At 38.4% G+C, this 16181-nt stretch overlaps 1 protein-coding gene across 1 annotated transcript in view; it reads right to left on the bottom strand.

Annotated features, from left to right (window-relative positions):
• Window positions 1–16181, bottom strand: part of CC2D2A (coiled-coil and C2 domain containing 2A) — a 139567-nt gene that overhangs the window by 8083 nt on the left and 115303 nt on the right. The window contains exons 28-32 of the mRNA XM_007464071.1: window positions 15820–15996; window positions 9964–10167; window positions 5132–5221; window positions 3287–3400; window positions 381–515 (exon numbers count right to left, since the gene is read on the bottom strand). Coding sequence (XP_007464133.1) covers window positions 381–515; window positions 3287–3400; window positions 5132–5221; window positions 9964–10167; window positions 15820–15996 — 720 coding nt within the window. The remainder of the gene's footprint in view (window positions 1–380; window positions 516–3286; window positions 3401–5131; window positions 5222–9963; window positions 10168–15819; window positions 15997–16181) is intronic.

Here is a 16181-nt window from a genome sequence, read left to right as displayed (position 1 = left end):
AAGAAAAGGAAGAAAAGAAAGACAATCTTTTCAGGTGATAAATTTGGCTCATTTAGTTCTCAAAACACTATGAGTTCGGCCTTGTAAACCCTTACTTTGGAAGGGAAAACAGGACAAGCCAGAATACAAACTCAGGTCGTCTGAATCTAAATCCTAAATTCTTTCTTTAACCTCATTCTGCTTCTCGAAGATCAGGTGACTGATTCAACCAGAAGTTTTTATTTAGAACAGTTCTGCCACTGTACTTGACACTGCGTTTCTTTAATTGGTATTATATATATTTATGTAAATTTTTTTGACACAACATATTATTAAAATCAGTAGATCAATTTAGAAAAAGCAATAGTCAACCACATTTAAGAGGAAATGGTAATACTTACATTATCGGGACCTATTAAACAGCCCACGCTTTTTAAGGGGCAGAATGTATCAAATTGTCCGTAACAATGTCCACTGCAGGGATTCCATATTAAATAGTGACTTTGCTCCCGAGTTAACACATAGGCAGTTGGACCCTGAAGGAAAATAGCCATTAAACCAGTTTCCGATTAATTATGCTATTAGGGTCAAGAGTAGTTTGTATAGACAGTTCATTATTTTAGTTGGACCCCTAATTTCTAAACCCCATGGCTAATGGTGAAAATTATTTTGCAGTTCTAGATTATGCTGAATTAATAAAATCAAAAGTTTATTTTTGAAAAATTCTTGCATCTGCAACTAGTGTGATATAGTGACCAAATAGGAATAGTGGTCATGTTACTCAACCGACATATCTTTTTTTTTTTTAAGTTAAATGGGGTACGTTGTGGGGGTTTTTTTTCAGTTTTACTGAAATATAATTGATGTACACCACTGTATAAGTTTAAGGTGTACAACATAATGATTTGACTTCCATACATCATGAAACGATGACCACAGTAGGTTTAGTGAACACCCATCATCTCGTACAGATACATTAAAAGAAATAGGAAAAAAAAAATTTTTTTTCTTGTGATGAGAATTCTTAGGATTACTCTCTTAAAGACTTTCATTTATAACATACAGCAGTGTTAATTATCTTTATTATGTTGTATATTGCATCCCTAGAACTTATATATCTTATAACTGGAGGTTTGTACCTTTTGACTACCTTATCTAATTCCCCTTCCCCCATCCCCTGCCTCTGATAGCCACAAATCTGATCTCTTTTGTATGAATTTGTTTCTGAAGTATAATTGACCTACAACACTATGTTAGTTTCTGGTACACAACATAGTTATTTGATAATGTCTATACATTTCACACTGATCATCATGAAAAGTCTAGTCTAGTTATCATCTGTCACATAGTTACTGACTATATTCCCCACACAGTATATTTCATACCTGTAACATTTATTTTGTAACTAAAAGTTTGTACTTAATCTTCCTCACCTATTTCTCTCCTCCCCCGCTCATTCCTCCCCCCATTCTCCCCTCCTCCCCCTCCATTCCCCCCTCCTCCCCTCTGGCAACCACCTGTGTTTTTTGCTGTATCTATGTTTCTTTTTTTTTCTTTTTTTTTTTTAAATTAATTTATTTTTGGCTGCATTGGGTCTTCATTGCAGTGCACAGGTTTTCTCTAGTTGCAGCGAGCCGGGGCTACTCACTGCAGTGGCTTCTCTTGTTGTGGAGCACAGGCTCTAGGCACGTGGGCTTCAGTAGTTGTGGGTCGCGGGCTCTAGAGCACAGGCTCAGTAGTTGTGGCACACGGGCTTAGTTGCTCCGTGGCTTGTGGGATCTTCCCGGACCAGGGCTTGAACGCATGTCCCCTGCATTGGCAGGTGGATTCTTAACCACTGCGCCACTAGGGAAGCCCTCTATGACTGTTTGTTTCATTATGTTTGTTCATTTGTTTTGTTTTTTAGATTCCACATACAGTATTTGCCTTTCTCTGACTTACTTCACTTAGCATAATACCCTCTAGGTCTATCCATGTTATTGCAAATGGCAAGATATCTTATGATTGGCTGAAGAATGATTATTGATGGAAATAAGTAGTCACTGCATTTTCTTTTTAGAGTCAGTTAAGATTGCCTTTTAAGTATTTAGAAGGCTGATTATATCTGAATACTACTTCTGTTTCTAATACAGTAATTAATATTTGATATACATTTATAATTATGTAAACGAATAGAAGATAATTTGAGAGGATACTTACTAAACTCTTGACAGTGAGTACACCCAAGGAGGGGGTGGGATTGGGAGTTAGAGCCTGAAGAGGGACTTTAACTTTTAATTCAGAATACTTATGTATTATTAGATTCTCTTTTTACAGTGAACATTTATTCATGCATTTATTTCTCATGTATGATTTCATTTGATGCTCAGTATAGGCTTCTGGGGAAGGCAGGGCAAAACTTACTCTCCCACTTTCATTATAAGGCTCAGAGTGGTGAAGTGACTTGCTTAAAGTCACACAGCTCATGAGGAGTGGGCATAACCTTGAACCCAGGCAGGCCTTGTGACTTACTAGCCCATTATTCTGTTCCTTGTACCAGGCTATCTGGGAGATAATGATGGAGCATGAATTAGGATTCAGATATGATACTGCCTGTCTAGTAGCAACCTGTGCTGTCTTAATTCCTAAGGATTCCTAGAGCCCTTCTTTTTGAGACACTCTTTGGATAAGCTGTTTCAGTCCATATGACTTTTCTAAGTTTGTACCCAAAGTTACCCCCAAAACATGCCCCAAATTTCGGGATATTTGCAGTGGGCTGGGGAAACAAATTTTAGTAGTCGCTATCTCCAGTCTAATAAAAATAACAATGGTGATACCAAAATATAGCTCTGGACATTCTTTTCTTTGTTCCTGTGCTTATGTGCCTTGTTGCCCTTTGCCTGCCAGGTTAATAGCAGATGCCTGTGGATGAAGCAGGCGTGAAAGCCTCTCTGTCCTTGCCTCACTTCTTCAGATCCCCTTCGATCCTTGGCGTGAATAACACTAGATCACTAAGGGAATCAGAATTCTTAGTAGCATGGGCGGGAGGGGGCTCTTGCTAAAAGGACAGAGCTGGGTGGGGGCTGTGGGTGGTAAAGGGCTCCGATTTGCCAAAAACACCCTGAAGCATTGTGCAGGGCCCGAGTACCCTGAAAGCCACTTCGTGTTTTATCGCTGGTTCTCTCTTCCTGTTGTGGAATCTCTGGGCTACTTTCCTTGCAACTCAAAGAATTGTTATGAAAATAAGTCCTGTCCATGATTTGGAACATAACACAGCCATCCATGTTAGCCAAGGACACTTTGTTAGAGCCAACCTACGTGGTCTTACCTCAGGAATAGCACTGCCCATCACCAGCCAGGCCTTCTTACCCAGGGAGAGGAAGTAATTGCACAGTAATACTGCATGCTCTTCTTTGTCTCCTGCCAGGAGATCAAGAAATTGCTGACCAAAATTAAAAACAAAAAAATTATGTTGCATTGACTGACCGCTTCATTCTAGATTGGCTGTATAGGATTTTAAAAAGTCATTGTTAAAGTTAGTACCTTCAAGGATAAGATCTATTTTAAAAAGATTTTTCCACATGCTGCTACTGTGTTGTTAATTCATTAAAACAAAAAATACCGCAACACTTTTAGTCGGACATGGTATTTTCTCTGACGTCGATGACATGATTTCTAGAATCAATTATGGGGTGAGGTGTGGGAGACAAATTTCAAAGTTCCACGTTTATTTTGAACTTACATATGGTAGCTCCCTGTGTACGAAACACTTTTTCTTTGTGAAGACGTTATTTTCTAGAGCAGTTTTAGGTTCACAGCAAAGCTGGCAGGAAGGCACAGAGATTCCCTGCACTTTCTTGCCCCCCCACAGGTACAGACTCCTCCACCATCAACATCCCCCGCCAGGCAGCACGTGGGTTACAACTCACAAACCTACCCTGATGCATCATGATCACCCAAAGTCCATAGTTTATATATAGTCTATATACTATATATATATAGACTATATACTATAGTCCATAGTTTATATGCAACACTCCTGGTGTTGAACGTTCTGTAGGTTTTGAGAAGTCTGTCATTACAGTATCATGCAGTGTGTTTTCACTGCTCTAGAAGTCCTCTGTGCTCTGCCTGTTCACATCCTGTCCTCCGCCTGTTCACATCCTGTCCTCCCACCCTGGCCACCACACTGTTTTAAGTGTATTGCATGCATCAATTCATTTGATCCTGGAACAAACCTTTGAGGGCGATACTCTCATCTTCCCATTTTACAGATGAGGAAGTGGAGGCACAGGGAGATGAAGCAATACCTAGGAAGTGGAAAAGCCATTCTGGCTCTAGAGCACATGAACTATATTCTATTCTTCGTATATCTTCTTACGGATATCTTGAGGTTGTGGAAATTTTATCTCTAAAATTGTGAACATTATGTTGCCAAAATATGTTGGGGAGCAAGAAATTTTAAGTGTACTTCAGCTTCTTCCTTTTAGAGCTATCTTTCAAAGGGAGTTGTATACCACAGTTCAATTTTATGCAAACACAGTACAACATGAGATCCAGAAGCAGAATGGATACCAGTGATAATACATGTTTGTTTCATACTACTGAAGACTCTTTTGGAAGTTTATGTAGCATACATTGATTGTTAAGTTCCATGAGGTCAGAGGCCATTTTATTTTGCTCATAGCCAGAACTAAGTACAGTGTCTGACATGTGATAGGTGACCAAGAAATACATACTGGATAATGACATGCCTTTAGAAGCCCATAAATTAAGGAATATGCAATTTCCAAAGCCCACGCATTAAGGAATATGCAATTTCCAAATTTAATAGAGAATGTGATTTTGATTATTTTATGAATAAAATTGGGATGTTGTTAAGGTAACATTGAGAGGATAAATTAGCATTAAGACATCTGAAGTGGTTTTGTTTGTGTGGGTGCGAGTGTGTGTGTGTGCAAATAATTAATTTTTTTGTTTAATTTCTGAACTTTGGGCAAGTTGAACCAGGAAGAAAAAAGTACCTCAGAATTTAGCTCATCCTGCTAAACAGATGGCTGTGTAGATTTTTATAATAACTAATGAGTGTTGCAATTTAAAATTATGCAAGCCATTTACTAATGTTCCATGAAATCACCTCAAACTAGTAAGTCTATGAGGGAGAACTACTTACATCAGATGTGCTCCACAGGTCACAGATACCAGCAAATGAAACAGTGTCAGGCAAGAAGGGAATCAAAGACACATATCGAGCCACCAGTTCCTGTTTAAACAAAATTAGCTATAACCATTTTTCTAATAAAATAGAAAGCTGGATCGTCTATCTCATTTCTTGGAAGAAAGTTTCATATATCACAAACATTTATGTGAACAAAATGAAACGACTGCTCACAAGTGCTTACTAAATGTTGTGTTAATATTATCTCATTTAATCCTCTCCAAACATCCTGAGGAAGATTATTGTTATTATCCATCTTTTACAGATGAAGAAAATGGCTCTTGGGTCTCTTTGAAATGTTCTCATCTTCTTCCCGCGCCCCCCTCCCCGCCCCTTATAACAAGACTCTCCAAGATCATCTTGTATTTTCTCTAGCCCAGTCCTGAAAGCAGCCACTTCTCTAAGAAGTCCTGGTTCCTTTTAGAGGGCAGTAGTATTTAGAAACCAAGATGGGTGCATCACTGTGGTTGTAACTCGTTATTTCTGTAATTGCTCAGGAGGTTGAACATCTTTTTATATGCTTATTGGCCTTTCATGTTTCCACTTCTGTGAATTTGTATTCAAGTGTTTTGTACATTTTTAAATTGATTTGTAGTTTTAAAAAAATATATTCTAGTTACTATTCCTTTATCTATTACATATGTTGTAAATGTCCTCTCCTGATTGTGGCTTGTCTTTTCCTTTGTGCTGTTTTTTGTTAACTCAAGTTCTCAGTTTTAATATGGTCAAATTTATTCTTTCTCATTATAGTTACAGTAAGTCCCCTACATACGAACGAGTTCCATTCCGAGAGCGAGTTTGTAAGTCTGATTTCTTCGTAAGTCCAACAAAGTTAGCCTAGGGACCCAACTAACACAATTGGCTGTATAGTACTGTACTGTAATAGGTTTATAATACTTTTCACACATAATACATAAAAAAAACAAACACAAAAAATAAAGAAAACATTTTAAATCTTGCAGTACAGTACTTTGAAAAGTACGGTAGTACAGTCCAACAGCTGGCATACAGGGGCTGGCACCAAGTGAACAGGCAAGAAGAGTTGCTGACTGGAGGAGGGAGAGGAGGTGGGAGATAGTAGAGCTGAAGGATCGTCAGCAATAGGAGATGGAGGGCAAGCTGCAATTTCACTCACGCCTGACGCTGATGACACAGGTTCTGGTTCCTTGCTGGAACCAGATGCACGTTCACACCTTTGAAAGTTTGCAGCTTGAAGATTTGTATGTAGTGGACTTACTGTAGTGCTTTTTTCTGGCTTGTTTAAGGAACTTCCTACCTCAGGTCATAAAGATAAAAATGCCTCTCATATTTAAATCCTCAATCTATCTTGAAGGTGTGCAGCAGGAATCTTTTTTTTTTTTCCATGTGTAAAATCAATGATCCCAATACAATTTATGTAATAGTCAATTTTTACTAATTTCCAATGTCAGCTTTGTCATATATCAAGTTTGAGTGGGTTAATATTTGAGCAGATCTGTTCTGGATTTTTAAATTCTCTTCCATTTTTCTCTTTGTTATTTGTGTTCAATACCATTTTACCTTAATTACTACAGTCTCATAAGTATCTGGATATGACGTGGCAGATCTTCCCACTGAGTTCTTCTTTCTCTTCAGGATCGTCTTTGCTATTTTTTTGCCCTTTGCACTGCTGCATAAATATTAGAATCAGCTTGCCAAGTTCCACTACAAGCTGTTTTAAAAATCTAGTTTTACAGTCTTTGTCTTTTAACTGGAAAGTTTAATCCCTTCACTTTGATTCTGATTATTGTTAAATATTTAGACTATTTCTACTACCTTATTCTGTGCTTTTTATTTATATTTCTACAATTTTTTCTATGTTTTTTCCCCTCCATACCCTCTTTACCCCATTTTGTTATTTTATCTCCTGCTGGTTTGGAAGTTATACTCACTTTTTAAGATTCTTTTAAGTTGTTAATCTAGAAGTTTCAGTATGAATATTTAACTTAAAACTCTAAAGTTAATAAATATCTTTGCCCTCATCTTGGAAAATACAAGGGCATTAAAATACTCTCATAGATCCTGTCCTGACATGTATACATTTTTTTTCAGGATTTTTGTTTTATCTTGATTTTTCAAGCACATTGCTTTTATTATTACTGTGAAGACAATGCTTGTTGATTTATTCACTAATTTCCCATTTTCTTTACCTATCATGTGTTGCATCTAGGATTTTCTGAGAACCTTCCTTCTCTTTATATTTTTTAGAAATTCCTTAAGTGAGAATCTTTTGGTTGTAAATTCTCCCAATGTTTGTGTGAAAGATAGTTTCACTGGATATAAATTACTAGTTTGATGACTGTTTTCTTTTAGTCTTTTGAAGATGTCATTCCATTTCTGGCTTTCATTTGTGCAGCTAAAAAACCTGTTAGTTTAATTACTGTTCCTTTTTAGATAATCTGCACTTTCTCTCTAGCAGCTTTAAAGATCATCTTTGTTTTTTTTGGTCCCTATTATACACCTGGAGTTTAATTTCATTTTATTTATCTTGTGTGGGATTCATTGGGCTTCCTGAACCATTGTTGTCTTTCATCAAATCTTGAAAATTCTCAGCTCTATCTCTTTGAATATTGCTTTTCTTCTTTTAAACACAGTTTGGTCCTCCTCCCTCTATCCTCCATGTCTCTTAACCATTCCTTTATGTCTTCTATTTTTTTCTGTTTCTGTGCTATACTCCAAGTAGTTTCTTTGCCTGTATATTCATGAATTATCTCTGTATTTAACTGTATTTAATTTAACTCTGTATTCAACTATATTTGACATTAGGTTTAAACTGTTTGTTCAGTTTCTAATTTTAACTGTTTTTTATTTCTACAAGTTCCATGTAGTACTTTTACCACGCTGTGTGTCGATTCTAACAGTCTATTGTCCTTTTGTTATATTTTCAATTCCCTAGATTTCTTAAACTTATTAAACATACCTATTTTATATTCTGAATCTGGTAATTTGTGTCCCGATTCTGCAGAATGTTGTTTCTGCTAACTTAGCTTCTTCATAGTGACTTATTTCTTCATTGATGATCTTTTATATGTTCATGTTGCTTGGAACCTTTTCTGTGGAATTTTTTTGAGGCTGCGTTTAAAGGATGTTCTCCTAGAAGAATTTGGGTTTGCTTTGACAGGGACTTAGGGGCATTACCAACAGGGAATTCTTTTTTGTTGTTTTTTTTGTTTTTTTTGTTTTTGCACTACGCGGGCCTCTCACTGTTGTGGCCTCTCCCGTTGCGGAGCACAGGTTCCGGACGTGCAGGCTCAGTGGCCATGGCCCGCGGGCCCAGCCGCTTCGCGGCATGTGGGATCTTCCCGGACCGGGGCACGAACCCGTGTCCCCTGCATCGGCAGGCGGACTCTCAACCACTGCGCCACCAGGGAAGCCCACCAACAGGGAATTCTTGAAATTAAATTTCGATTGAAGTTTTTTTGGGTTCTACAGGTAGTGTAAATTTCAGTCTCAAGTGTGAATAAGTACAGCTTAGTGATTAGGAATTCTTTGGAGAGACTTTTTTTTTCTCTTCCATCCAGAGTCAAGGCTGAGACAGGCAGGTTTTCTTCTGCAGGGCAGGGTATTTCCTAGTTTACCTACCAGTGAGTTTACACTTTAAGGGTCCCAGCTCCGTGGCTGAGTCTCTAACCCAATGCTCCAGCACCATGCATTACCTCCCATCTCCAGAAACCTTGAGGCCCATTGAAACCCATCTCTTGGCATTAGGAATTACGGGTGACCCCAGAGCAAACACTATTTCAAGCCCTCACCCTCGTGGAGTCTTGCTTTCCTGTTGTTTCCTGTCTCTGGGTTTTCCTCCTCATTTTATTTCCATTTCAGTCATGATTTAAAACATGTTTTAAATATTTTATTCATCACTCTTAAGTGTTCTCTACTGGGAGAAGTTTTCTGCATATCTACTCTGCTAGAGAGAATAGAAGTCCCTGTTAAGGTTTTTAATAAAAATTGATTAATAAAAGTAAATGTAATGTAGAATACAATGTTTATTTGGTTTTTTATATATATCTATATCTGCAAATAGGCATATCATTACCCTGTTCCTAAATTACTAAATTAATGACTTATTAGCAGCAATTACTCTCTATACTATCCACTCGCCAAAGACAGTTATGGGTTACTGTGTCCACTTAAGAATAGCCCATTCAGCATACAGTTCTGTTCGTGTGAGATTGCAATGGGTATGGTGCTTTGCAGGCAGAGAATGATGCATGAGTATTTAATGGCCTGGTATGGATGTGCTTTACGGGGATGGCCTACATGCTTGTACATACTTAAAGCTTGGAAATAATTTTTGCTTAATTTGAATTTAATGATGCTTACAGCATTAAATATAATATTGAGTAGTTGTCTTGGTATAATAGAACGTGCACGAGTTCTAAGTCAGAGGCCTAGGTTCAAATTCTAGTGGAGTTATAGAGAATACATAATGAAAACATGTTTGTATAAGACATTGTGAAAGTGTAGAGCATCTTCCAAATTTTAGTTTTCCAGCACCCAATGTAATGTCAGGGACACAGTAAGTACTCAATAATTAATTGTTCCCTGAAAGAATGGACTAAGGATTATTATCCTCACTGGTACCTTCAGACTTTTCTAAAGAAAGTAAGCCTCATGGTACTAAAGGAGTTTTAATCATTACTTTAATCATTAATGATCTTGATCTAGTTACTATCCTAGGTACTATGAAATGTGTTAATTAAGAGGGCAATATACTGAAACTTTAAAACCTTTTTAGCATCAACACTGATTGGCTGTGAAATACTTACTGCTGTTGCCTGGGGATTGTTGGGGTGAGTGTTAAGGAGCTCCTGAGGAGGATTTAAAGGCTTGAGATAACGAGTAATGAAGACGGTTTTCCCACTAATGTCAACCACTCTTGTAAGGCACTGACGATTTGGAAACTTTAAGGCACATTCAGCTTGAAACTTCTCAGTCGCTTGAAGCAATTTCTCATCTTCCTGAGAATCAAACTTCAAAAATAAAGACTCCATGGAGTTTGTATATCATTACAGGAGATACAGTAGAACCTGTTCGGATCCCACAGTCAACATGAACTCAATGTGTGCTTCAGGAAGTATGATTTAGTGACCGCCCCCCCCCCTTACAAAATTGTCAGGCCCCAGTGTTCCTGAAGCTTTATTTAATTATATTTATAATTTAAAAATTAGATGGATTCATTAAACACTTAAAATATATTCACCAGGGCTTCCTGGTGGCGCAGTGGTTGAGATTCCGCCTGCCGTTGCAGGGGACACAGGTTCGTGCCCCGGTCCGGGAAGATCCCCCATGCCGTGGAGCGGCTGGGCCCGTGAGCCATGGCCACTGAGCCTGCGCGTCCAGAGCCTGTGCTCCGCAACGGGAGAGGCCGCATCAGTGAGAGGCCTGCGTACCGCAAAAAGAAACAAAAAAAAAAAGGTACACTTTGGAAGACTATTTGGCAGTTTCTTACAAAGCTAAACATAGTCTTCATATAATCCAGCAATCCAAATGAGTTGAAAACTTAGATATATATATATATATATATATATATATTCACCAGCATTGAAAGAAAGTAGTCAACAGGCAAGCAGCCATATGGAAATTATTGGATTAATAAAGCAACATATAAAAATTAAACTATGATGTACTACTTCTGATTGATGAGACCAAGCAAGTTTTATGTGTATTTTGATGTTGGTTTTAGAGGGGAGAGGGCTCAGAAATCAAACATCTCAAATGCAAAGGTAAAGCAACTCATGTTAAAAGGACCACAAATTTACAAGTATATATGGATGTATTAAAAAGTTTTAAATCCATAACCAACATACTAAATAATAGTAATGGGTCTCAAGGTAAAAGGAAGCAGAACTCGAAACATCAAATGTATCGTAGTTTTTTTAAGTGGTTCTCTGATCCAAGATGAGCCCATTCCCAGACTTTTTTTGTTTTGTTTTGTTTTTAACATCTTTTTTTTTTTTTGCTGTACGCTGGCCTCTCACTGTTGTGGCCTCTCCCGTTGCGGAGCACAGGCTCCAGACGTGCAGGCTCAGCGGCCATGGCTCACGGGCCCAGCCGCTCCGACGCATGTGGGATCCTTCCGGACCGGGGCAGGAACCCATGTCCCTTGCATGGGCAGGCGGACTCTCAACCACTGCGCCACCAGGGAAGCCCCTGTTTTTAACATCTTTATTGGAGTATAATTGCTTAACAATGGTATGTTAGTTTCTGCTTTATAACAAAGTGAATCAGCTATACATATACATATGTTCCCATATCTCCTCCCTCTCTCGTCCTCCCTCCCTCCCACCCTCCCTATCCCACCCCTCTAGGTGGTCACAAACCGCCTAGCTGATCTCCCTGTGCTATGTGGCTGCTTCCCACTAGCTATCTATTTTACGTTTGGTAGTGTATATATGTCCAACTCAAAGCAGCTGAAACAAAACAGATTTCAATTGTCTCTGGACATAGGGTGTCATTCTTCCTTCAAGCCATTGTTGAAACGTAGCATGGAAAAAAGCAGATATTTAAATGTTTTTACAAGATTTTTGTTATTTAGCATAAAAATTTATGTATGATTGCTTACATTTCAAAGGATTTTAAGACAAACTCAATTTTATTAGAAAATCAATTTTTAGGTTAGATTTACATTCTAGGTAGTGCTTGAAAGTTTTGTTTGTTTGTTTTCGAGGAGGGAAATACATCTAGATATCCCCTTCATACTCTGCTTTACTTATTTTAGCATTTAAAACTGCTGATATATTTGTTTACTCTGTCTCCCTCATAGAGTAAGATTCTTGAAGTCAGGGATTTTGTATTGATCTAGTTTTTTACCTTCAGTATCGAGGATACTACACACATAGTACATAGTACATAGTAGGCACAATGTAAGTGTTTAACGAATGTTGTTGAATGAATGAATGAGAGCACAGAGAACATCCCATTACTTTTTTATGACTTTTAATAGGATCTAGTATACTGAATTGTTCTTGGCTTCTCTTATATTGGAGCTGGACTGTGGCTCCTGTTTCTAATTTGATTGCTGTATCCTAAGAAATTGAGGTAGCGGTTGTGGTGGATAGATAGGACGGAGGCATTTCCAAAAGCCTCCTGTATATTCTTCATGGGATGTGCCCTGACATCTGAATCCTAACATTATCATCATCGTCGTCGTTATAACCACCTACTCAGCACAGTGCCAAGACACAGTAGCTACTGAATAGGTGTTATGATGAAGACATAAATAAATGAAAAAGGTGAGCTTACAAGACTTTGGTATGGATGTATACAGACTCTAGGGTATAAATAATTGTAACTTTAGAAAGACTGAGAATTATGAAACAAGGGTGGTGTGAAGAAAAGCACTCTTTTGAATTCATCCCTGTTTCCTTTAAACTCATTAATTTACACATGCATCCAATTATTTGAAAAACGTTTGCTGAAAGTCTAAAGGGTTCTATGCAGTCTGGATAAATGTATATGAAACAGACCCCTCAAGAAACTTCTAGTCTGGGGGAGAACGTTAATAAGCAATCAGGTGCTTGAAACACTTGACCAGAGATCCTATAGGGATAGACACCATATGCTATGGAAGCATTAAAGAGAGGCAGCCATAGGCAGTGTCCTGAAAGAACAGTAAAAATCTTCAGTCAGTACTGACTACTTCCAAATTGAAAAAAGTATGTATAAAACTTTTTCTGCCGCTTGGACCTGGATGTTCTGCTGTGTATTTTGACTCTGTAGTTAGTGCTTCTTGGGAGCAGGGCCCATGTTTCAATCATTTTGTGTTCTTCTCTGCACTGAGCATGCATAATGTAAGCATTTAATAGGTATCTATTAATGGTCATTAATACTTGTTTAGACCACAAGGATGCCATTTAAGGGATCGAAACAGTAATTTAAGGGTAGTATGCCATGTTGGTAATCTAAGAAGTGCCAAGCAAAAGTTAAATACTAAAAGGATTTGGGTCGTCTATTATGAAACAAATAAAGATGGAACTGGCAAATTCACAATTTGATTCAACATGAAATTTGGAAGATTCTTAACTGGCTCAATTCTTTAACTTCTAGGTTAATGTAAATATTTACAGAAAACTGAATGGGTTTATTTTCCCTTTGAATACCTACACTGTGGCAGCTCCACTGACCAGAAATAATTGTCCCAGCTACACTGTTTCTGTAAGCAGCAGCTCATGGATTTTACGGACGTGGAAACAGTGGAGATAGCTCCCAGCATGCAGGTGACATTCAGACATGTGACTTCCTGATTCAGAGCTAAATAAGAAACTTTCTGACAAAATGAAATGGGCCAAAAGACAAAGGTAGTTATTCTTCATGAACTGCAGACATCTGTAGTTCATTGCCAAGGGATCACACATACATTAGGACCCAGCAGCTTCCATAAGGTGGCAGAGGACAGAAGCAGGTAATTAAAGCCTAATAACTATTGGCTGATGAATAGTAAAACAAAATGCTTGGTACCTTTTTAAGCATGTCACTCATCTGTCAGAAGCAAGAAAGAAAAAAAGAGAAGGAATAAGAGGAAGACTTCATTAACAGACATAATCTATTTTAAAAAACTTTTGTTTTTATCGAGACAGAGTAAAGTAGGGGGTGTTAAGAGTTTCAGGAGTTGCTACTGAGTTTTTAGACAGTTCCATGAGTAAATATCTTTAAAAAATCATATGGAATGCTTCAGCATGGGGTGATGGTGGAGGGAAGACTCTCATGGGCTAATCCTGGCAGTTGCTGTTAAGTGGACAAAGAATTTCAGGTTGTGGTCCCTACTATTTAGGGCAAGAGCTTCTCTCTCCTTTCTGCCACTTTGTGTTTAGGACACCAGGATCCTGTCAGTGCACAAGTCTTTCTTAGCAAGGAGCAGCAGAGTCTGCCTTCCAGAGGGGTTTTTCTTACGCCCTCATTTTGGAGGTCTGAGAGAAATGCCACATACAGCCACAGCGGGGCAGTGGAAAGCCACCAAAGGCAGCAGCTGAGAGCCTAGATATCTCATTTTAAGGAAGGAAGGCCATAGGACCCTTAAAACTTCTGTAGTAGGAGGTCAGTGCCTGGGAAGAAGGCCAAGTACAAAGGCACCTCTGGTTTTCAGCTTTTCAGCTTTTCAGCCCCAGTCACAGACTGCTCTGTCTCGTGGTTTGGAAGCTCACCTCCAGGTGGCGTACTAACTGACCGCTTTTGCTTCTGTTAAGAATACATAGAACTAGCAAAATCTTTTCTCTGGGAGCATTTTTCTGTGTAAACATGCTTTTTGACTTTCTCTTGAATTTGTACATGAAGAAAAGCATTCTGAACATGTTTCCCTTCCTAGAAATATTGTGAAATGTATATATTCTAACATGATTTTGGGAGAACATGTTTGTCACAGCTTTAGTGACAAAGGCTAGCATATAAGGTTAATTTGAATTTCATAGATTTGTTTTTCCAACAATCCTTCATGTTTTCCTGTAAATGCCTTGCAAATAGGAAATAGTGATAGTATTTTTCTCTGTGACCCAAACTGTAATAGTGAAAAAGAAACAGAGGAATGTGCTCATTTTTTTTCATCTCTGTCTGAGTCTTAATTACAGTGGATAAAGAGTCAGCATAATAATTTGGGCAGTATAGCTTAGTAGTTAACAATTTGGAATTTTTATTTGCTTTTTTAGGCAGCTATATTCCCAGTGCCTAAAAAATGCCTGTCACACAGAAGATGCTCAGTAAATATTTGTTGAATATATATGATTTAAAGTCAGACAGATGTTTAATTGTTAGCGCTGCCATTTACTTCCCCGGGGTGAACTTGGACAGTTCAGCCCCATTTTCCTCATCTCCTAGTTGAAGACCCACCATACAAGACAACTTTGAGTATTCAGAGAGAGGACACATGTCAATGTCTGACAGAGTGCTCAGGACAGAGTGACAACTCAGCACATGTTGTTGTTGGTGGTGGTTGTCATTACTGTATTAGTTTATAATAATAAGAGGTCATGATCAATCTTTCTCCCAAGTCTGATAAGGGCAGTATGCATCAATGCTGCACAAGTATGTTACATTAAGAAAGTATCTCCCAATTCTGAAGGTTGGGAAACAGTTGCTAACAAGTAGAATTTCTAGAAATTCTTTTTCTCTAGAGCTGCGCAAAATTAGAGTACTTGTGCATATACTTACTTGTTTCTGTCCGAAGGCACTGAAATAAACTGTGGTGACCCCTGAAGCTCACCTGGTTTTATGATCCTATGAATTGATTCAATATACAACATGACCAGGCACTTGAGGTCAGATTTAGAAATTCATTTCAGCACGCTTGCCAGTAAGTGTCAAGATAATAAAGCAATCTGCTTTTCTACTTTCATGTTTCATTTTCTACCCAATGAGAAAATTCTTCTAAAAGTAGAGCCTGCTTATGTTTGTTTTGCTTTGCTGAAAGTTTAAATTGCTGATTGACCTAATTATTGACTCAATTAAGTACAAACCCACACAGCTGTTCTCTAACCTTCATTCTGTCCAAACCGAAAGAGTAATAAATGGATACTGAAGTAAGGAAACCTCTGCTTGTGCCATTCAGTACAATTTTATAAAAGCATGGCCTAGGAAGCATTCCTCAGGTTTCGTCCACGTCAGACATGCAATTCCAGAGAGTACGCAGTTACCTTTTCTCGAACCGACTCTCCAGGAACCAGCTGAGGCTCCAAGGTAATGAACAGAGTGATGTAGGATCCTTCACTCAGGCTTCGGACAGCGTCAAAACCCCGCTCAATAATCACACTTCGTTCCTTACTGTAGCCCAGAAGAACTGGGGGAATATTGATTTTAAATGTCCCATCAATCTGTGAAGAAAATACAATTCTGTAAACATCCTGGTGATTTTCCAACAGAAGTTCAAAGGTAAGTGTCAACTCCTCATCATCTAATGAATTCAGTAAAAACTGCTCAGACTGTATTCAGGGCCCACCCCGTCTCTCCAGGCTTGTCTCCTTAAGCTGTCACAGCAAGGGCTCTCTCTTTCCCCGCC

Source organism: Lipotes vexillifer, unplaced genomic scaffold (assembly GCF_000442215.2).
Source record: "Lipotes vexillifer unplaced genomic scaffold, Lipotes_vexillifer_v1.1 scaffold1653, whole genome shotgun sequence".
NCBI lineage: Eukaryota > Metazoa > Chordata > Mammalia > Artiodactyla > Lipotidae > Lipotes > Lipotes vexillifer.
Note: the sequence above shows the minus strand (reverse complement) of the source record. Positions and strands in the feature narration are given on the sequence as shown.